This window comes from Octopus sinensis, linkage group LG12 (assembly GCF_006345805.1).
Source record: "Octopus sinensis linkage group LG12, ASM634580v1, whole genome shotgun sequence".
NCBI classification, from domain to species: Eukaryota; Metazoa; Mollusca; class Cephalopoda; order Octopoda; family Octopodidae; genus Octopus; species Octopus sinensis.
In genome coordinates this window covers 35,948,240-35,972,561 of record NC_043008.1, presented here as the reverse complement: position 1 = coordinate 35,972,561, position 24,322 = coordinate 35,948,240, and the positions used below count along the sequence as shown (strand labels likewise).

General features: G+C 34.4%; 1 protein-coding gene across 5 annotated transcripts in view; it reads left to right on the top strand.

Annotated features, from left to right (window-relative positions):
- Positions 1 to 24,322, top strand: part of LOC115218018 (C-myc promoter-binding protein) — a 167,549-nt gene that overhangs the window by 109,156 nt on the left and 34,071 nt on the right. For all 5 annotated transcript variants that reach the window (XM_029787767.2, XM_029787765.2, XM_036507871.1 and 2 more), the window contains 10 exons: positions 1,150 to 1,339; positions 6,929 to 6,985; positions 10,896 to 10,965; positions 14,575 to 14,744; positions 15,783 to 16,027; positions 18,488 to 18,554; positions 20,387 to 20,442; positions 21,585 to 21,729; positions 22,787 to 22,880; positions 23,989 to 24,070. In XM_029787767.2, coding sequence (XP_029643627.1) covers positions 1,150 to 1,339; positions 6,929 to 6,985; positions 10,896 to 10,965; positions 14,575 to 14,744; positions 15,783 to 16,027; positions 18,488 to 18,554; positions 20,387 to 20,442; positions 21,585 to 21,729; positions 22,787 to 22,880; positions 23,989 to 24,070 — 1,176 coding nt within the window. The remainder of the gene's footprint in view (positions 1 to 1,149; positions 1,340 to 6,928; positions 6,986 to 10,895; positions 10,966 to 14,574; positions 14,745 to 15,782; positions 16,028 to 18,487; positions 18,555 to 20,386; positions 20,443 to 21,584; positions 21,730 to 22,786; positions 22,881 to 23,988; positions 24,071 to 24,322) is intronic.

Below are 24,322 nucleotides of genomic sequence, written 5' to 3'. Positions count from 1 at the left end.
TTTGTTTTTAAATCTCTTAATGATACTTTTAAAACTAACCAATTATAAGATGTCTCAAGTACAATAAAATTACTGAGATTATTATTCCTTTAAACTTTATTTCTTCAGATTCTCCAATTCTGAATTTGTCTTAATAAAGATTTTATTGCTTTGTATGTAGGGAACTAAAATTATTTAAACTCTCGATCAATCTGTATTTCAAGCTTTTGTTTACATTAGACAAATATACAAAGGAGAGGACTTCAGCCCTTTCACTGCTGTACTCAGCTTTTGTTGAATTACCTGTAAGACTCTTCTTCCAACTTCACATGTAAATACCTTACACTATCCAAAATATTATTCACAAATTCAACCCTATCTCTGATCCACCAATGTGCTGATTCCTCTCTCTGTATTTTTTCCTGCTACTACAATGGCTTCTGCTCCTTTTGGACTTGCCGGTCTCATGTTATTTCCACCCAAGAACTTCTAACTTTTCATCTCTCCTCTTAACACTGTGTCCACTGTCACTTTCCCTGGCCCTACACCAACTGTTCGTCCATTCCTTTCTCCCCAGAATGTCATCCTTTTAGCATTCCCTCTCTGCCAATGTTTTCTTTCCCTGCAACTATCAAATCACAGCCGTTTAACAGTTAAGCATTTGAACCAGCCAGATCGACCCCCCAAATATTCTACCTGTTTTATGTTCAAACTGTCCAAATCCAGCCTTTCACACTTACCCTACAATGTCATCCTGAAAATAAACAATCACTTCATTGAAATCTCAAAGCTATGAGATAATGCATGATTAATTCAAAATAACATGAATAAACAAGCATTACATTTGACAGAATAATCTGAATGCTAGAGGTTAAAGTGGAACATTAACTACATCAGTCCAGCTGGTCTCAGAGATCCTGTGAAGGCAATAGGCCTCACCATTCCTTTAGACAACACAAAAACAAAAGAAATGTATAGATGTTCACATTTATTTTGTTGAGTAATTCTCTGTTTCTGATTTCCCAGTTGCATGCACAACTAATTCATCAGCTGTGCTTTAGCCTGAACCATAATTGAAACATCACCGAAAAGGAGTTTACATAAATAAATTTAATTTATTCGTTATAATTTTTACATAATCTTTTCTTTTTTTTATATATTTTTTTGCAGAGTTTTATATGAAGGGAAGGAGAAACTGATGTCAGGTTGTGAAATTGTTCATACGACTGCACATGGTCATTCAGCCAACGTAAATAATAGCAATAGTAGCCGTATTTATATCACATACCGAAGAGCTTCTGATATGGCTTCCAGTGATACTTTAGCTGTTGTTGATATTTGTATCATACTTACCAATAAGGTACTGTTGTACTTTTTCTTTTTTTTCGTTTTTTTATTTTTACATTTATTCTCCATGATAGTAAATGTTGGGTCTACAAGCATACTCATTCATTATACAGATTCTCTCTCTTTCTTTCTCTCTCCCACATCTCTCTCTCCACCCACCACACTTCTTTCTCATTCATATGCATTTACACACTTACTTATACATGCCCACAGCTTCATTCATTCATAAGCACATTCACTCATATTCTTATGCATGCATATTTGTTTATGCAAACATTCACACTAATACACACCCAACTTATTTGAAGCTAAAACTTCACTCCGTGAACTTAACACACTGAAGGTGATTGATATGTAGTTGAAATTCTTTTAATGAGTGCAAAAGTCATTTGCTTGCCTGCCTTTATGGCATGGGTCAGTTGTTAGCTACTCATGGCAGTTTGACAAAAATTTACCACCATAATTAAATTGTTTAATCAATTTTAAAATTACACAAGCCACAAAATTATCACAAAAGAAAGTAATAGCACTGCCACAATGAAGTGGTTTAACAACATAATAAAGAAGCACTGCAAATTTATACTCAGACCAACATAAAATGTTAATCCTCCATGTATAAAAAACCTTTAGAATTTCATTATAAATTCAGCCCCAGCTATGAAATCAACAACTAGGCCAACAACAGAATCACTGCATGAACACTTTATTTGATAGAAACAGAAGTTAATTGTCCCTTAAAGCAGCAGCCCCCTTCCATTTTTTGCACCACGAATCAGTTTCATGCAAGACAATTTTTCCAGTGACTAGAGATCACATGCGTAACAACACAAAGTGCATAATATATAATTTAATTATTACATATATTGTACATATATGATGCAGAAACCTTCTGCAGACTATGATAAATAAACTAAAAATAAATTTTTAAACTTATTCATTTGTGAGGTCCGTTGTTTGAGAAGCTCTGCTTTCAAAGATGCCTTTACTATCTTAAAAGAGGAATGAACACATAAGACAGTGTACTCTTGGATACTCTTTAAAAGGGCAGTCACTGCTGGAGAACCATTGAATATAGGTTTACTTGCGGCTAAACAACCAGCCTCAATATGATGCATATTGGGAATTAATTTTTTTGTTTGCTGGTGAATTCTGAGTAAAAAGTGAAAAGAATAAGCATTTCATAATCAGCATAATTAGTAACCATGGATCTGAGGTACATGAGTTAATGGGTTTATACATTCTAGCCATTCTGCTCAGATTTAGGAGTGTGGACAAGTGGATGGGTCAACAGTATTCTGTCTCATAAATAGCTAATTCTTAGTCAAGTTTACAAATAACCTATTAGAAACATTTAAGGAATTTAACCTAAATACCACCATTAAAACAGATTTAAGTACCATTAACTTTTTTAAACATAACTGTTGTTTTTATAGAAAGCCAAATAAATACTTATTATGTATTGATATTTATAACTCTTATTTACAATCATTAAAAGAAGACATCTAGTCAGTAACATTAGCAAGAGGTTTGTCTCATATAATCTGACAAAAAAGATATCTATATGGGTTGTATGGTATTACAATGATGGACTGAGAAAAGTCAGATTTAAAGAGAAACTGGAATAAATATAGACACACACACACATACATGTATCATCATCAGTTTAACATCCACTTTTCCATGCTCAACTGTTTCCGGGCAAGGTAATATTTCCCCATGACCAGACACAGAACATTGCAAATGGAAGACACTGCTTATATGACGGTGACACTCATTTACAGATGTCACCATTATATAAGATGGTAACACACACACGTACCTATATATGTCGTCATCATCATCATCCTTTAATGTTCTTTTTCCAGCACTTGCTCAAGTTGTCATGCAGTGGGGCTGAACCCAAAACCATGTGTTTGGAAAGCAAACACAGCTTTGCTTGCACCTATGCTATACTTGTCTGCACATGTGATGCAAAAAAATGCATGCTTGTATGTTCAATAACAAAATTCCCAAGGTACAAGACTCAGTTCCATTTACCTTTTAGCACCATTCTAACATCCAGCATAGCCAGAACTTTCTTAGCATTGATCAGAAACACCTTCCCACTAACTATACCTATGTTAACTGTTTGACAAAATCGCATAGAAGTTAAGTATAAATAATAAGATCAACAGTGCATCGAGGATCTAGTCAAACCTGCTACTAGAATTTGACAACTGTAGCACATTATTCTCTCTACTCAGTGGAAAATACCTCTCCAGGTACAGTTTGTCTGAATGAGCGCTGTCTGAAATGACAAGAAATTCCATTACACTATGGAAGTACATTTGGTGCTCGAAAGATCAAAATTGAGGATTTTCACGAAGCTCCTCTTTTCTTGTGCATGACATCAGGGATAGGCAAGTCTTTAACTTTTGTACTCATTAAAAATTTGAACACCACCCCAGTTCTTTGAAGAACATACAAGAACAAAATGTTCTGGCTCATACTGCAGAGAACTTTAAGCTTTGAGTAATGAGTTGGTTTTATTTTATATATCACATTTCTTCTGTCTTTCTCCTGTTTGTGTAAGTATGTCTATTCTCTCACACACATACAAAATCATTTTTACATTCATTTTTCAAAGTGAACAGGATTTTAAAACAATGTCTTATGCCCAGATATCCTTCCTGACACCAAACCATTAGTTACCTTTTATCTCATACAAGGATATTGTTTATTCCAAAACTTCAGGGATATATACAGATTTGTGTATGTGTACACACACACACACACTCTTGTGTAAATATGGCATTTATACATGCTCAGGCATAGAGATGTATCCTGTAAGGTAATATGTACATGTTAAAATAACTATTGAAAGATAAAGAGAGTTGGTGGAGTAATTCTATTTAAGGTTTTGCTATTTTATAAAATGATTGTTAAAAGTATGGCAAATGGATAGAAGTATTTGATATCATGAGGTTATGATAGTTAAATTAGTAGGTAAAGAAAAATTATCTTGTCATAGTCCATGGCTTTATTATGACACTACTTGATAAACAAGAAGTAGAGATTTACAAATACTTACAGGTTGAAATCAATGTTATTTTGCTATAAATGCATATCTTGTGTGTGTGTGGGGGGGGGCACATACATTCAAATAGATGCAAGCTCACACACAAGTTCTCATGCACACATGCTCACAGACTTACACATGCATGTGCATATAAGCACACTCAATACACATATGCACACAAGAACCACTTTACTGTTAGATCCTAAATTGTTAAAAATAAACTGATCTTGACTGATAATTAAGAGCAGGGACGGTTTAAGATGATAGGGCAACAGATAAACAAGAGGTTGAAGGTTCAACCTTGGTTGAAGGTTCATGTCATATCATGTCACTATGAGTGTGTATTCCATCTAACTGCTAAAGACAGACAACTGAGTAGTTTGCATTGCTGATTCCTGTCCTTCTTATGGGTATTACCTGAAGATTTACTGGTCTCACTTGGCAGTCAGTAGAGCTAATCATTCTTTGATACCAGAGATCATAAAACATCAAAGCAGCAAATCAGCAGAAATCCTTGGAACAATGGATGACAAAATATCTTGCAGGATTTATTCCTGTTTCTTTGGTCCTGAGACTGTTCACCTTTCATCATTTCATTGTTCTGTTTCAGGCAGAGGACTGACAGAACTGCGAGAACATTGACCGATAGTTTATTGACCCTGCCAGGGGCCAACTATTGGTTGAATTCAAACTGCACATCTCAGCAAATGTTGATCAAATATCTTGATCTATTCCTGCTTTTCTCCATCGTTATAAACTTTGTTTTTCTCCGTTTATAAAACTAGTTAAAAACAAAATTGTAGACATAACATGCTGTTTAGTCAGTATTTAAACATTTTGATGTAATGTTAAATGTTGTCTTTCTAGTGAGACACTTGTTTTAATGTAGGTATGTATATAATAGTGTGTGTATGTATGTGTGTGTGTGTGTGTGTGTGTATATATATATTTATTTATTGGGAATTTAAAGTGTTAAACACTTTTGGTATGCAAATTAGGGACTCCTTCGTAGAGTAACTGCTGCATTTGTTGAGTATATAAACAGTTTGGTTAGCTGTCAGAATGATGTAGACGCCTCTGATGAGAACCCAATAAAGTTCAAAAATCGATTAAGGTTGTTCGTCATTTTTTCAGTCTGCAGAGAAATGGCTAAAAGTTGCCCTGTATATAATTATACCATATGTTACATATATTCTTTTATTTGTTTCAGTCATTTGACTGCGGCCATGTTAGAGCACCACATTTAGTCAAACAAATTGACCCCAGGACTTATTCTCTCTCTCTATATATATATATGTGTATTTATGTATGCATATGTATGGGTTTATATGTGTGTATGTATGTGTATATATATATATGTGTACGTATGTGTATATGTATGTGTGTATATATATATATGTGTGTGTGTGTGTATACGTATGTGTATATATATGTGTGTGTGTGTGTATACGTATGTGTATATATATGTGTGTGTGTGTGTATACGTATGTGTATATATGTGTGGTGTGTGTGTGTATACGTATGTGTATATATATGTGTGTGTGTGTGTATACGTATGTGTATATATGTGTGTGTGTGTGTGTATATATGTATGTGTATATATGTGTGTGTGTATACATATGTGTATATATATGTATGTGTGTATATATATATATATATGTATGTGTATATATATGTGTGTATATATATTTGTGTATATGTATGTGTATATATATATATATATGTATGTGTATATATATATATGTGTATATATATATATGTATGTATATGAATGTGTATGTATATGTGTATATATGTATATGAATGCGTATGTATGTATGTGTGTATATATATGTATATGAATGTGTATGTATGTGTGTATATATGTATGTATATGAATGTGTATGTATGTGTGTATATATGTATGTATATGAATGTGTATGTAGGTATATATATATATATATGTATATGTGTGTATATATGTATATATATATGCACGCACACACACACATACATACATATATGCCCACATCATGTGAAAAGTACGCATGCTGGTGCAATGTTAAAAACACCCAGTGCTCTCTATAAAATGTTTGGCATCAGGAAGGGCATCCAGCTATAGAAACCATGCCAGAACAGATAATGGGGCCTGGTGTGACCCCTGGCCTTACCACCTCTGGTCAAACCATTTCACCCATGTCAGCATGGAAGATGGATATTAAATGGTGATGATGATACATACACACACGCACACGCGTGCGTTTGCATAATGTCATCATCATCATCATTTAATGCCGGCCTGGGTTGGATAGTTTGACAGGATGTGTCCAAGGACTGCATCAAGCCCCAATGTCTACATTGGCTGGGTTTTTGTGATTGAATGTTCTCCAGATGCCAACCACTTAACAAAGTGAACTGGGTCCTTTTTTTTATTTTTTATTCTTATTCATGCTACCTGCGCTATTTAGGTTGCCATATATGTGTATATGTAATGCATGTGTATATATATATATATATATATTTATATATACACTAACATTGTTACTATACTTTTATTGCTTACAGAATGAAAGTGCTCCCCATGCCTATTGCCAAATAAATAAGAACTTGAACAAAGGAATGGTAAGATACAATTTTATTTTCTCTTCAAAATGCATGAAATTTGATAATATTGATCTATCTTGTTTATGTCTCATTAAAGTTGGTACCCCAGAAAAAAGAAAATGTTCTCATATCCATTTTAGATGATCAGACATGATAGCTAAGACTGTTGCCAGACATGGTAGCAACACACTTTCTTTTGGATATTTGTTTTTTGCTGATCACATGCAGAAAAAAAAAAGCAAAACACAACTAACTTGTACTTTTTATGCAAAAGCTTTTTGGGTTAATATTGCACAAATTTTTCTTCCAATTGTGTTATGAAAAGAGAAGTATGGTGTAGATTGAACATATTCCTTCTTATCAGGGCAGTTTGTCTTTTGATTTATGGCTCAGATAAATCTTGATATTTCTTTGTTTTTGTTTAGCCTCAGATAACCCCCAACTGCCTAGAACTATGATCAAAGACATTCCAGCTATAACTAGTTTCTTTTCTTTCATTCATAGTGAATCTAAGACTACATTATCCAATTTTTTTTTTTAAGATTGTAGGGTGGGATTTGGTTATTTGAAAAAAGTATGGCTGCTGTTTCTAGCAATTCAAACAATCCCATTGACTCCTTCATTGACTTGTCATAATATTTCTATATTTTTAGATCTACTAATTACTAGTTAAAAGTAAAATAGCATCAAGCATTTCTGTATTAAGTTAAATGTTAGCTATTATTATTGTTTCATGTCAAGAAATAAAATCAACAGAACATTCTGTAGAGCATCTAATAACACCAATCAGTAGTCTAGTTCTGGTGAAAAATACACTGGTGTCTAGCAGGTTTCTGTTACTTGCGAAACTTATACTCCACTGTCTTTGTTTCAATTAATTTTGAAAATAATGAAACATTTTGTAAAAAGTTTTGTCCTTATGAAGCTGCTGTTTTGAATGTGAATTAACTTGGAATTTTGATGGTTTTAATTTAAATCACATTAAAATAGAAAGTTTGCATCAGAGAGCCAGTTGCCATCTCAAGCAGGTTGATATTAAAAGGGTTAAAGCACTGGTTAGAATGGTTGTACCAGAGTAACTGCTGCACTGCAGTTTTCTTTGCATTTTAGCCATTTGGGTTTCAGTACACAAACAATGTAATCATTTTCAACCAGCTTCCCTACTCTTTTACTTGTTTCAGTCATCTGACTGTGGCCATGCTGGAGCACTGCCTTTAGTCGAGCAAATCGACCCCAGGACTTATTCTTTGTAAGCCTAGTACTTATTCTATCAGTCTCTTTTGCCGAACCGCTAAGTTACGGGGACATAAACACACCAGCATCTGTTAAGCGATGTTGGGAGAACAAACACAGACACACATAGATATATATATACATATATGCTACTTTCAGTTTCTGTCTACCAAATCCACTCACAAGGCTTTGGTCAGCCTGAGGCTATTGTAGAAGACACTTGCCCAAGGTGCCACGCAGTGGGACTGAACCTGGAACCAGTGTGGTTCGTAAGCAAGCTACTTACCACATAGCCACTCCTACGGCCTAGAAATTTCTATCAAACTATTTTCTTAATATTTAACAGTGACAAACCGTATCATCTTAAATTTCTAATTTCCAACGTGTTTGACTGGGCCAGTAAAACTTCTTGATTCCGGATGCTGTGGTGGTGGTGGTGGTGGTGGTCATGCTGGTCACTCATTGGTTGCTGATCCAGTAATGTGTATCAAGTCATTTAGCTGTAACTTCACTCTCTGAAACATTGATACAGTTCCTTCATCCTTACATTCCTTCTTCTCAAAAATATCACTATATTCACATTAACCATTTTTAAAAACATATTTGGCATCAAACCAATCTTTTTTTTGTTTTTATCATCTATCTTTCAATAAACCAATAGAATACAAATTACATTTATTCTCTTTAATATGTTCTATTGACATTTCTTTTTACTCTTTTTATTCCACTACCTTATTCATAGTCTAGAAAAATAGATTAGTCAATAAATACCACTAGACCTTGTTATATATAGTTTTGTTGGAATTTTTCCTTTATTTTTAAAGATTCTTTTAAAACAAAATGCATCAACAATATGTTGCTTAATGGATTGAAAGTAGGTTGGCTTATTTTTTTTCTTTGCTTTAGATTAGTTTATCTTTTATTGCATTTAGTACATTCAGAACAAATGAGGCATTTTTTTTCTTTCTTCTAGATTTCAAATATGTTTAAGTAATAGTCTATTCTCAGAGTTTATAGAAAGTGCTTTATCAAAATAATAACAATAAAAATATTAATAATCTACCAAAGACAATGTTGCTTGGAATTGCAGTAATTCTCTATGGAATTCTCAAAATCTGAATGAAGAGTATTTCCTCAGACCACTAGTTGCAGACAGCTGACACTTTGTTACATTTTCCTGCAAAGCTGCTGTGTTAAACAAATGACGATGATGATGGTGATTTAGGCACAAGGCCATCAGTTTTGGAGGGGAAAGGGTCAGGTGAGGCCATTGGCTCCAGTACTCAATTAATACTTTTTGTTGACCTTGTAGAATGACCTCAGCAGAATTTGAACTCAGAACATAAAGAATCAAAACAAACACTGCAAGGTTTTTTCCCCAATGCTCTACTGATTCTACCAGTGCATTACTTTTGTAATAATAATTTTGAAAGTGTTGCCTCAATTTAAGTGACTGATACCATTAATATAATAAAATAATGTTTGTAAACTAGTATATGAACCAAAGATTACCAAGTTTCAGAGAGTGCAAAGGTATGACTTCCCGACTAACATCATTAAAAAATAGAAAAAAAACGCTCTAACATTCTTCAAGTTATGAAACTGGGAGTTAAACTCTATAACTGAAAATTCGCCAAGGACTTAGGAGTGATGTATGTAATGTAGACGTTATTGTCAAATGGACCAACAGATTTTTGTTGTCACAATCCTTAGGAACATTGATTAAATACAAAGCTGAAAGTTTCGTCAATTGTCTCAGCTGTCAATTAAGTGCTGGATAACTCATCCAGTTTTTTAAATGGTTCTGTATCAAGTAGCTGTTTCCTTTATGCTGCTCTGAAACCAACACACGCCTTCATTATATTATCAAACCTCAACATTGTATGTAAGATTTAGCTAGAAAACAATAAATATACATGGCTATTGTTCTACACACTTCCATATCCTGTACTTAGACAAATGGTGTATTATGAAGGCTTTCTGAAGTATTTTTCTAAAGTGCTTCTATTGAAACATGTGCTACTTCTGTTGTTGCCATTACTGTTGCTGCCAGCTCTGAATTTGGAAAGATTTTGTTAAAAATAAATATTTTGTGCTTTTGACAATTGTGTAGCTGAAGATTATAGTTTGTCCTCACTATATCACCGGTTCTTCTCTTTATGTAATTAAATATTGCGGAACATTTTGTTGAGAATCTAGCATGTTTGTCAATCTACTTCTATAAAGTATAAATGTATAAGTTTAGTTTCTAAACTAATGCACAAGATTGGTTGTCCAAAAACAGATTTATGTGCTTTGATCATACTCTCTGTCTGTGTGTGTGTGTGTGTGCGCGCGTGCGTGCGTGCATGTGTGTAAGGCACATAAGTTTGTCAGTGAGTAAATGAGACATTCTCTTTGCTCTAGTTTGCCTGACTAAAAATCCTAATTCACTTTTATTTCATGTTTGTGTAACTTGTAGTAGGAAGGTTATCCAACTGAAAACAAAATCAATTTACATTTGTTCCAAAACATCTAAACATGAAAAGGAATGACAAAGTCTTACATAATTCCATTTTTTGCTTTTTGTTTTGTTTCAAATATTGCAGTAATTTGTATTTTTAAAAGTTTCATTATTAGACCATATTCAATTTTAATATTTTGTTGTTTTTTTTTCATACAGACTATATTATTTGTTTTTTCCTGTTTATTTTAGATGGGCTCAGATGTTTATCTGTGTTACAAGAAGGCTATGACTAAAACAGATGTTCTTGCATATAAACCTGGTTAGTGAATCAGTTGAAACTTTATCATATATTTCTATATTTTATCCTTCATTTCTGATTGATAGGGACTCTTTTTTTTGTCATTGAAAATTTTTTTAAACCTTGTCTTGGGAGAGTCATTATCCCAATGATAATAACACATGCATGGGTCCAATTCCACTTCTTTATTGTTGGTCAATTGGTTAAATATCCAACCAGCTAATTAATGGATCATTTGTTTATTTAATATGTTGGTTAAAAAATCGATCAGTTGCTTGCTTATTCATCAAAGTTCTTCCATTGCTGTCTATGACCTTTTCAGTGGCTCAGTGACCTCCCTGCCACTCACTCCAAGTTCTACTTTGTGTCTGTCTGAGAATTGGTCTTATGTTTTCTCCAGTCTAAAGTCAGTTATCATGTATTAGACTCTAGATATGATGCCAGATCATGACTTTTGAGAGATGATGTACAGTTAATTGGATTGACTCTCAATATGTTACTGAATACTTATTTTACCTGCACATACACAAAGAGGCAAGGTAAACTTGACCCTGGCATGAGTTGGACTTGTAATACCACAAGATGATTACTCTACTAATTCTATCATTCACTGCCATATTAATGATAATAATAATCCTTTCAACCGTGGATTCAAAGCCTGAAATTTAGGGGAGTGGAGGAAGGGAGTGGGCTAGTTGATTTCAGCAACTCCAGTACAAAAGGATGAAAGCCAAACCAACCTCAGCAACATTTGAACTCAGAACATAAAAGAAAAATGCCACTAAACATTTTGTCTTACTAGTAATGATTGCTGTTGTCATCATCTTCTGATTATTATTATTATTATTGAGTGAGAGAGCAGTGCATGCCATCAAAGTGACACTGGGGTAAAATATACGAAACCCAGTATACCCATCATGACTACCCGTCTGATAAGGGTACACTAGGCACATGCATCACAACCATATGTGTGTGACATGGTGATCTCATATCAAGATAAACAGCACATGACCTTGCAAGTGGGGGCCAGTTAGAATTTTCTTCTGGTCAAGTAACCCATCCTGCTCAAAAGTTCCCTGAATAAGGGTTGTTTAAGGATGTTGAACAAAACACCCATGTTTTCAAAGGTGAATTATTCAAACCCCAAAGAATCCCTCTCAACACAGTGGCTATGATGCTCCCCCACTACTTCTGCTCATGATCAGAGATGCACATATCTTCAGCCACTAAGGGACATGCTCAACTGGTTAGGGTCAAACTGACAAGCAAAACTGTGGTATTGAGCAGAATATTTGCTGTAGCCCATTTTTTATACCAAGATACACAATGTAAATGATAACACTTCCAATCAGTTAAGATCGAAAGCCACTGCCTGGTATTATTATTATTATTATTGCAGTAAAGCGGCATGCCTCACACTATTTTAGTTTTCTCTGTATATATACAAAGTTCAGCTGCCTTTCATTCCTCTAGGGTTTATGAAAACATGGAAACATTTTTTCACGCTCAGAGTTGCTGAAGCATGGAATAAACTGCCTGCGTCAGTTGTTGACTGCCATGACACTGCATCTTTTAAGGCCCTCATGCTTTCCGAAATCCGCCGAAACTACACCTGATTATATATACACTTTAGATGAGTTGTAGTGCACCTGAGCACTGTACACAATTATTATTATTATTATTATTATTATTTCAACAATGGATTGAATTCATTTGACTATATGCCTCTCCTGCATATGTTTTTGCCTTTTACCAATGTTAGAAGTCACCACCACCAACAACAACAACAATAATAATATAGTCCTGGCTGGTATGCAGTTGAATGAATAATGCTGTAATGTTTTTAATGTTTAATCTGTCAATTAACTGCTGTATTTTAAAATGCATAAAGTGGGACTGATGAATTTAAAGATCTTCAATCTGCAACTTGTCTGTCCACAGCTTAATCACTTGGTTATCAGCTCTCTATCTCACTAAGTGCTGTCCATTGAAGCTATGGCTTTTTATGTTGTTAGTTAGGAATTTGCAAAAGTAAAGATAAGTTTTTATCAGACCATTAAACTTTGGTTTTATAGTGAAACAGCTTCAGAAGACGTTTGAAGCAGATTGTGTTATCATTTAGAGAAGATTAGTTGAGACAATTTCCACCTCCCTTGCAAATATCTTCTGTGATATCCAGAAATATAAAAAAAAAATCTGGTTTTACTGTAGAAGTCCTGACTGCAGTTAAGAAAGATTAAATGGAATAAACAGTTTGTTTGCTAGGAATACAGCACAAGTGAATTAAGAAACCCAAATCTCATTCTGAAAGAGAAAATAGTTCTTGCTCAGTTTATTCATAAATGCAATGTGTTGCGGTAAACATAAAAAGCAAAAACGAATGTCCTTTCACTCAAAAGCTTTGCTAAAAGAAAGTCACTACCCTCATAATGTCAGTGGTTTCTGACCTTATATGTGTTTGTTGCAATCTTTACCAACTGTTTTTTGTTTTTTACTTGGAACACCATTAGTTTCCTCAAACCCTACTTACTGGTTTATATTTATTATTCCGAAATATAACTACCAGTGGAGTGGATTAGTTCATGTAGTCTGAGGAGGCAAAGAAGATCGTTTTGGTTAAAGTAATTGATGGTGCCTTGAGAAGACAGATGGAAAGCCACTGAGTAACATGTCATTGCACAGCAATATGGAATAAAATATGGTAGGCCTGGCTCTTAACCGATGAGGTTAGCAGCTGTCTGGAAGATGCTTACAGCTCTAGGAACTAAAAGGAAGACAGCTGCTTGCAAGTTGGGTGAGGCAGTGGGAAGAGTTGAGCTGGAAGCCAAAAGTAGATGAGCAGTAACTGGCTTCACCTGCTGATTTGCCATGCCAGATAAAAAGTTGGGTACTTTCTTACAAGTTCTCTTGACCAAATGTTAGTCATTAGAAAATGACAATATATTTTGTATTCAATACTAGTATTTCATGCTTTATCTATCTCAGAAATCTGAGATAAACATGCTCTTAATGCTGTAACACCGTAAGCTGCACACTGTATATTTTTGTTATTGTTATCATCAGTGGAGACTTCTTTTCTCAGTTATATTCAAAGAGTCATTGCTTTTATGTAATATCAATATTAAAGTCAGAAATACTAAATTTCTAAATCTCTCGTAGAGACATGTACGGTGGTGGGGCGATAGAACGGTTTTATACTATCAATCTAACCACGTTCGTGTTAGATTGACAGTATACAACCATTCAATATTAAAGTGGAATATTTCTGTGGTGTTGGATTAAAGACTATTTCACAATGAAACATTTTGTTTTGTTTTGTATTTTTACTTATCTTTTCTTTTTAACCCTTTCGTTACTGTATTTATTTTGAGATGCTCTGTGTTTCTTTCAATTACTTTAAATATGACAAAGAATTTAGTAAAATAACTTAGTTATCATTCAGCTAGTGTTAGGAACATAAATTGTGACTAAGGTTTGGTGGAAGATTTTAATTCAAAACTTATGAGAACAAGACATTTGTACTACAGAGCCAGAGCCGGTTTCAGCCAGCTTGGTAACGAAAGGGTTAATTATATGTTACTTGAAATTGTTACATGGTCATAAATTGTATAACTTCCTCTCTATTTTCAGCTATTCTAGGCCGATTTCCTGAAGCAGATTATGACAATTATCCACTTCCTGAATCAGTACCCCTCTTCTGTTTGCCAATGGGAGCAACGATTGAATGTTGGCCTGCTAAGGCTCAGCATCCTCTTCCAGTATTTTCAACATTCATTCTGACAACATGTGGTGGAGAAAAAGTTGGTATTACCCTCATTGAACTCTTCTTTATTGATACCTTTTCTAACTTACATTCATTTTGTTTGTAGACATGATACTTCTATCAAGACTTCTATTCTGGAGAATCTTACCGAATACATTAAGGCACAACTCTCACGATTGTTTCTATCACTTGACTTAAAACTGACATCACAAATGGGAAGTGCAAACAATTATTATAAATGAGAAGTGATGAAAAATAATGGGATAAAAAGAAAATTGAATACTTACAAAACTTACGTGTGGGTCAGCTTTGTATGCATACATGTGTGTGTGTGTATTCAGTCATTTGTTTTACGACTGTTTTTCCATGCTGGCATGTGTTAGAGGAGTATGTCATTGAGGCTGTATATTACAGCTACAGGCCCTTCCTGTTAACCCTTACCAGGATTTGCAAGTTGGCATCTCTTCACACATCTTTGAAGACACGGAGCAAGTGGACAATTTGTTGATAGGAGAAATAAAATCAACACTGCTTGTTGCTGAAACTTTCATAGAGTACAAATGCAAACAGATATACAGGTTTCTTGCAGTGTCCATCCACCAAATTCACTTACAAGGCTTTGGTTGGCCAAGGGCTATATAAAAGACATTTGCCCAAGGTGCAATGAGACTGAACCTGAAATCACATGGTTGGGAAGTGAATTTCTTAATCACATCACTATGCTTCAGACACACACACATATATCTCAATTTATATGCAAAATATTTCACTATAAATTTTGATGTTTGTGTATGAGAAAATTACAGTACTGTTAATGTTTCATGGAAAATGGTTCTAAGAGTTATATGTTTGATATTCAGATGGCATAAGATAAACATAATTAGGATTAAATAATTTTAAAACCTCTTTTATTGAAATATACCAATGAATTTACTTGAAATAATGTAGTTAAATGTTCTTTGAAACTTTTCTCCTTTAAACTATCTCCCAATTAATGTTAATTTTAATATATCTTTAAACGCGTAAATATTTTAAGCTTTATGTTTTTTTTATATTTGCTTTTGTTCTATTTTAGGCATATGGAGCAGCAGTGTCATTTTATGAAGAATTCCCTGAAGAAAAGTTAACAGATTTTCAGCTACGGCATTTGGGTCTGAAAAACAAACATATCCGCGAACAGTATCGCATTCCGAAGACGGTGCATTCAAACAAATGTATTTGTCTTCTTTCACGTTGGCCTTTCTTTGATGCTTTCAAGAAATTCCTATCCTATCTATACAGGATATCAATAACAGGCCCTTATAATGTTCCAATCGAGAGGTGAGTGGAATGAAGAGTCTCCTTTTACTGAAATCTGTTTTTTTAATCATCATCTTTGTAAGTTTTAAACCATCTTCATGTGATTAACCCTCAAACATTTAAACTGACCATATCCAGCTTGAGATTTATACTAGCTAGATCTGGCATGTCACACCTACCCTTTAACATTATTCCAAAAATAAACCATTATATTGTCAAAATCTCAAAGCTGAGATAATCTTTTATACTCTTGTCACAAGGCCCGAAATTTTGGGGGAGGGTGCCAGTCGATTGACCCCAGTATGCAACTGGTACTTAATTTATCAACCCCGAAAGGATGAAAGGCAAAGTCGACCTCGACGGAATTTGAACTCAGAACATAAAGACAGACAAAATACTGCTAAGCATTTTGCCCAACGTGCTAACGTGTCTGCCAGCTCGCTGCCTTAAAGCTATGAGATAATGCATAATTAATGCAAAACAATGTGAATTAATATTCCTCTTGATACAGAAATCTGAATATTGAAGGATGAATCCAAATTCAAGTGGGGCTGTCACCATTCTCTATGGAAGCATTTATGTACTGTAACTGAGATTATGATACTGGGTTACAGGCCATGCTGTCGTATTCAAATTTCAGTTTTTCTTTCTACTGTAGGCACAAGGCCTGAAGTATTGGGGAGGGTGCTAGTACTTTACATTGATCCCCAGTACTTGACTGGTACTTTATTTTATCTACACTGAAAGAATGAAAGTCATTTGAACTTGGAACATAAACAGCCTGAAGAAATTCTGCTAAACATATTTGCCTGGTGTGCTAATGATTCTACCACCTTGCCACCTTTATTTGTTCAAAAACTGGTTTCAAATAGCAATTTCAGAGGAGGGGAACTTGATTACATCGGCCCCAGTACTCAGCTGGCATTTTATATATCAACCCCGTTGCAAAAGAATAAAAAAAAGAGTTGACCTCAGCAGCATTTGAATTCAGAATATCAAGGCAGAAGAAATGCCATTAGGCATTTTGTCTGGTATGGTAACAATTCTCCCAATGTACCTGCCTTACATGTGTTCAAATATTGATTTCAAATTTTGGTACAAGATCTGCAATGTTAGAGAGGGGTAAAGTCCATTATAGTGACTCCAGTGCTCAACTGGTACTTATTCCATTAACCCTGAAAGGATGAAAAGCAAAATCGACCTTGGAAGAATTTGAACTCAGAACATAAAAATAGATGAAATGCTGTTAAGCATTTTGCCCACCGTGCCAACGATTCTACCAGCTCACTGCCTGCATGTTTTCAAATATTAAGAGCCCTAATGTCGTGCTCTTGTGGACAAGGGACATAACTTTGTTATTCTAGTTTCCTTAATAAAATATAAAAATTGGTACCTCGCCTGAATTTCAGTTGAATGGTTGATGTTAGGCTAAGTATTCAACTATCAAAGAATCTGTTGTGACATGAAAGTCTCCCACCTAGCCAAATAAACATAGGGAAACAAATATCAATGGAAAAGTGGAAAATCCTGACAGCACATAAAATGTTCCTCCTACATTTGTCATCGTTGTCATTAATCTTCTACATCTTGTTTTTCTATGCTGGCATCAGTTGGACAAGGATTTGTAAGGCAGTGTTCCATGCCTTCAATATGGCTGAGTGTGCTTTTATGCTTTTCAAGTAAGGTATTCTTAGCACATCAGACAAAAATACTTAGCAACATTTCATCCGTCGTTACATTCTGAGTTCAAATACCACCAAGGTCAGCTGTGCCTTTCATCCTTTCAGGGTCAACATAATGTAAAGTACTAGTTGAGCACTGAGATCAGTGTAACCAATGAGGCCTCCCTCCCCCAATATTTTTGGCCTTGTTCCTATAGTAGAAACGATTATTATATACAATACTGACAGATTTTAAACCAATCCAGAAGTCGGAATAAATTTTAGGCATTTCAAGTTACTTCCTAATGATTTCTTACTTGTTTCATTGCCGAATACACTTTCTCTCATATCAGATAAATCTCATCAAATGGAAGATTCAAACCAGAGTTCAATGCTTAATAGTATTACCACTGCAGAGGAGGACAAGGTTAAGATGGATCCTCTGTGTGGTGGCTCAACTTGCATCAAATTACCATCTACCACCTTAGAGAAAAGCCAGGACACAATTGATAATGTCCTACTTATATGTAGAATAGAATGCCTTTCATCATAAGTCTGTGAGATTAGAGTTTATTTAGGACTCAACAACTAAAAAAGTGGTTTCTTGAATCCACTCTTTCCTCTGCTTAATTGACAACAGTATCATAGAAGAGATTATAAGATTAAGACAAAATAATGTTCCTTTCTCTTTCTCTCAAAAAAATCTTCCCATGTAAATTTTGAAATTGTAAGTTTTCAATTTGGTATAATCTATTCATATTTCTAGAATACTTCAAATAATATTGGTGATAATAATAATGCTTTTGTTTTATTATTTCAGGCATATTTCTCATTTCATGTTTGATGTTCCTTATCCATCTCCACAAAGGCCAAGAATTCTTGTACAGGTAATTCTTCTCTGACTGGTTCTTTTGTTTCTGTTTATATTTTAGTAGATCTTTTTCTTTAATTATAGCTCCTTCTTTCTACACACTTCTCTTGATTATTTTTGTTGTCTGTCATATATGGATTAAATTATATTACCTGTTTTATGTTCAAACTGACCTGATATGGCCTCTCACACCTACCCTACAAAGTCATTCTAAAAATAAACAATTACATCATCAAATGCTAAAAGGGTTAAATGCAAGGCCAAGTTTTGAAGAGTTGTTCCCTTGAATTAAACAATCAAAAATCTATTTAATCAGAGCTAAGATCAGAGTGTTCCAATCATGACTATCCTATCAAACAGTGGATTCAGAACTCTCTTGTACTATGTATTACACTCTTCTTCAAAATAGTGTGGTCTAGTTTGATTGGAACTTGATAGGAAAAGCTACTCACTTGAATGAAAAATTACATAGTGCACTGCCATTATGTGAATTGTGTGTAAAAAATATTTTCATCTTATTTAAAATAATTTGGGTTATAATTCCTAAAGACAGCATCAAGGTCTAACAACCAAAGGTTTGTTTATTTCAGTCATTTAATTTTGATGCTGTTAGAATCAGGCATGCTTTTCCAGATACTGACCATATGTCAGACTATATTCACTGATAATGTGGACTAGCAATTAGGGTATGAGGAAAATTGTTGAACATATAGAACATTCACCATAATTCTGTAAAACATTGTGCTATCTAAAATAAATCTGAGATTATAATGCCTCAAAAAAAAGACAACACATATTGACCTTACATATGTAAAAGATGTGTGAGTGTGTCATCATCATTATTTAACATCTGCCTTCCATGCTAGTATGGCTGGGACGATTTCACAAGAGCTGGTTAGGCAGAAGCCTGCACCAGTCTTCTGTCACTGTTTTGGCAGGATTTTTACAGCTGGATGCCCTTCCTAACACCAAACACTCATCAGAGTGGACTTTGTGTTTTTTTACATAGCACAAGCACAAACGAGGAAGTGTCTTAGCTGTATCACAGTTAAATGTGACCTAACTAGGTTGAAATCTCACTCATTTGGTTGCCAAACCTATCTATTATCTATCGGTTACCATAATATTATTTTAGAGCAAGACTATATATTCTTGTACCTAAGTTGCTGTTGTTTTCTAGCCCCAAGTCAACCTTTTTCAAGCAGTCCTCTAATAAAAAGTTTTTCGGCTATGACCACCCAGTCTTTATGCTAGTATACCTAGTTACTCATTTAAATCATTTCTTACTGATACTTGACATTGTTTACATTGGCAGTATAGTTCTTAGATGAAATGCTATTTATTGTGGAGGAGATTTGAACTCATGAGGGACAAGATACCAGGTTTTCGTATGAGAGCATCATTTAAACATGCAACACTGTAATTTCTGATTGGTTTGTTGATTGGTCTAATGAAGTAAAATACTCCTGAACAACCTCTTAACCCTTTCGTTACTGTATTTATTTTGAGATGTTCTGTGTTTCGTTCAATTACTTTAAATACAACAGAGAATTTAGTAAAATAACTTAATTATCATTAAGCTAGTGTTAGGAACATAAATTGTGACTAAAGTTTGGTGGAAGATTTTAATTCAAAACTTATGAAAACAAGACATTTGTACTCAGAACCAGAACCGGTTTCAGCTGGGTTGGTAACGAAAGGGTTAAACTAATCCTGATGATTCTCATCATCATATCAATTTGCTATAATATTAAATCCTATTTCTAATTTGTTATAATATTAAATACAATTTGATATAATATTAAATACTCTAATTTGTTATAATATTAAATGCTTTTGTTGTTTCAGTTAAACCATGAAGCCCTCTCTCTATCAATGCCAGAAGACTCACCTTTACCTCAAAGGTATGTTTACCATATTCCTCACAATCATGAGATGTTTTTTCTTGACATTGTTGTAAAAAACATTTGTTTAAAATGCTGTGCAGTAGCATTGAACCTGGGACCTTGTGCTTGTGAAGTGAACTTCTTAACCATTCGTCCATTAGGCATGCACACACACACACACACACACACACACACATAATTTGTTACGTAAGCATGCTTCCTTGGATTTGTATGGCAGGAATGTTGACAATTTGTAATATTTGTTTTTTCTCAAGGGTGTTAATGAATGTGAGTGAAGGGAATTAAAACTATACTTGAATGAAGGTAACTTCTTAATAAATTAAATTTACTGACATATTCTCAATTCCTTTATTCATTAATCACCAATACACTTGAGAATAGCAAATGTAAGAAATTAGCAACTCTCCTGCCATATAAATATGTGTCAACATGTGAGTTTGTTGAACATAGAGATTTTAAGCTTTCCTAATTAATCTTATTGAATTCAAAGTTTAATTAAACTTGCAAATATTTACATATTTAGATCATCATCACCATCATTATACATCCGTCATCACAGTCTGTGTTGGTCTTTATTCAGAGTTTCTACTTTTCTTGCTGGGTCAGAGGACAGCATCTTGCTCACATTTCATGTTTAGCATACTTTCTACAGCTAGACGTCCTTCCTAACTCCGACTACTTAGAAAAACTATGTCGATATAAACAAAGGGTTTTATTTTGTGAATATTAAGTACATTTATTAAAGTATATTGCATTTGGTGGGGATGGAGTAGACTTGCTAATCACCCTTCACTCTGTTGCAAGCATCTGAATCAATTCTAAAGACAATTTCCTTCCTTCTGCCTTCCAGTTTCAGACGCCTGACAGTAGATCAAGGTCACAGCCCTTCCCCTTTTAATTTCAGTAAAAAAAAAAATTTTTTGTAAAGTAACTTACCATTTGTTACAATTACTTCAATAACAGATTGTGGTAATTAAACTTTTTGCTTTATTTAATTACTGAAACTCATTTACTTTGATAACTGTTTTTAAATATCAATTTTTAAATTGTGAAAAAAAAATGAAAATATAAATTACTGTGTTTGACTTTTCATACTTTGTTGCACTCATAATTTGGTTTAATTTTCTTGTCTTTATTAGTGGAGCCTCGTTTATTACACTGCTAAAAGACCTCGGTCCTGAGAATTGTATGACCATTCTATTGCATGTTCTCCTTGAGCAAAAGATCCTCATCCACTCTCTACGTCCAGCAGTTTTGACAGGAGTGGCGGAAGCAGTGACTACGGTATGTAACTAAAAGCAAAAACAAAGAAAGAAATAGTTGTTAATATTTTTTTTATCACACCATGTCCAGTGTAACTTGCTGCTTTGTTTTAAATATTTGGTTGAAGTGATGAGTATTGTTGAGTTAATCAACCCTCATTTAATCACACTTCACCGCCACCACCACCCTTGACAAGTACCTAATAAGTTTTTGGAAAGATGCAAAGTGAAGTAAACCTCAGTGGTATGTAAAGGCAGCAAGCTGGCAGAAACATTAGCATGCCGGGCGAAATGCTTAGCGGTATTTCGTCTGCATTACGTTGTGAGTTCGAATTCCGCCAAGGTCGACTTTGCCTTTCCTCCTTTTGGGGTCGATAAATTAAGTACCAGTTACGCACTGGGGTCGATGTAATCGACTTAATACCTATGTCTGTCCTTGTTTGTCCCCTCTGTGTTTAGCCCCTTGTGGGTCATAAAGAAATAGGTATGTAAATGCAGAATATTTAGAAACAAATCCTCCAAGGTATTTAATCTGGGGCCATACCATTTTTGCCACAATGCAGCTTGTATAATAATAAATGTAGATATGACTATGTAGGCAAAATATTGTATTGGGATGTTAGCCAAGTATCATCATCGTCTAATGTTCATTTTCCATACTGGCATGGGTTGGACAGCTTGACAGGAACTGGCAAGACCACAGGCTGCACCAGGTTCCGTAGCCTGTTTGGGCTTGGTTTCTGCAGCTGGATGCCCTTCTTGATGCCAACTACTTTACAGTGTGTACTTGATGCTTTTTACATGGCACCAGCACCGACACTGAGGTTGATGTAATTGATAGCCCCCAGGCCATTAAAAGTCGATGGCCTTGTCCCAAAATTAGAAACCATTATTAATCCTACTGGCGTCACTTTGCCTTTCATCCTTGGAGGTCTCCCCATTTTGGGGAAAATTTTCTTGAGTGTTTGTGTCTTTGTTATCTCATTCTCTGCACACCTCTCTAGAACTCCACATCATATCATACTGCATCATCCACAATCTTTTATTAATATTATTATTTTGTTTAATCTCTATTATAGATGATATTTCCTCTTCACTGGCAATGTCCTTATATACCTTTGTGTCCTCTTGGATTGTCCGGAGTATTAAGTGCCCCTTGTCCATTTATTGTTGGTAAGTCTGGGTTCTTCTTATTTATTTTTTTTTTGCAATTTAGATCAAGCTTTTTTGTTGGTTTTTTTTTAATCTTTCTCCTCAGAATTCATTTCTAGATATTATAGAACATTTTGTCATAAAAGTTACATTTTGGTTTATTGCTAAAAGGTAATGGGAATGCCAGAAAAATTACATATTCTTCATGAATACCTAATTTCTCAGCTACTGAGAGTGTGTGTGTGTGTGTGTGTATGATATAGACATGGCTATGTGGTTAAGAAGTTTGCTTCCTAGTCATGTGGTCTTGAGTTCTATCTCAGTGCATGGTACCTAGAGCAAGTGTCTTCTACTATAACCCCAAGTTGATCAAAGTCCACTAAATAGATATCAGTATGCTAAATTCTATATAAACATTGAAATTACAAACAAATTATTGGTTTTCTAAAGAACTTAACATATTTCTTCAGAATGTTACATTGTATAAGAACCAATAAAACCGATATCATCTATTCAGCTTATTTTTGATCATGTGTGCTTGATTTTCATTTGAGGTTATTTCACTTATTTTGTGATTCTGGCTCTAATGAATAGCTCAAAGGAAGAACAGCTGTGCTAATTTATTTCCCAGGCATGGCTGTGGTAAGAAGTTTGCTTCCCAACCACATGGTTTCAAGTTCAGTCCCACTGTGTGGTACCTTCAGCAAGTGTGTTCTATTATAACCTCAGCCAATCTGGATTTGGTAGAAGGAAACTGAAAGAAGCCCTTTATATGTATGTGTGTGTCTGTCCATCACCACCACTTGACCACCAGTGTTCGTGTGTTTACACCCCTGTAACTTAGCAGTTCGGCAAAAGAGACCAATAGAATAAGTACCAGACTTAAAAATACAGGGGTCAATTCATTTAGCTAAAACTTCTTTGAGGTGATGCCCCAGCATGGCCACAGGCTGACTGAAATAAATAAAAGCATAATTCATGGGACTCTCTTTTTCTTAATGCTGAGTGATTAAATAACTCAAAAGGTTATAAGAGATTCTCACTTAATTTATTTGTGTACATATGTATGTCTGTAAAATGGTGTGTATTTTGATTTGATTGTTATTTATTTTATTTTCATATCAACTAGGTATTGATTCCAGGTATTTTGATCTGTATTCTCCCCCACCTGATGTAGTTTGTGTGGATTTGGACACCAATACAATTTGGTTGTAAGTTCACCTCGTTGTTTTCATTTATAATTAATTAGTATTTGTATTATTTTTTCCCTTCAAATGTCAACAACCAGCTGCCTTTTTATGTGCATTTCATGATTTAAATTAAGAAATATAAAAGGAACCAAAAAATAAAATTCATCAGATGTAAAATATTCTTTATGTTCTCATTAAAATATATTTTTATTTCGGAGATATGTATCTGTCTGGCAAATGATCTGAAGTTGCTGTGGAACTACGTCATAGTTA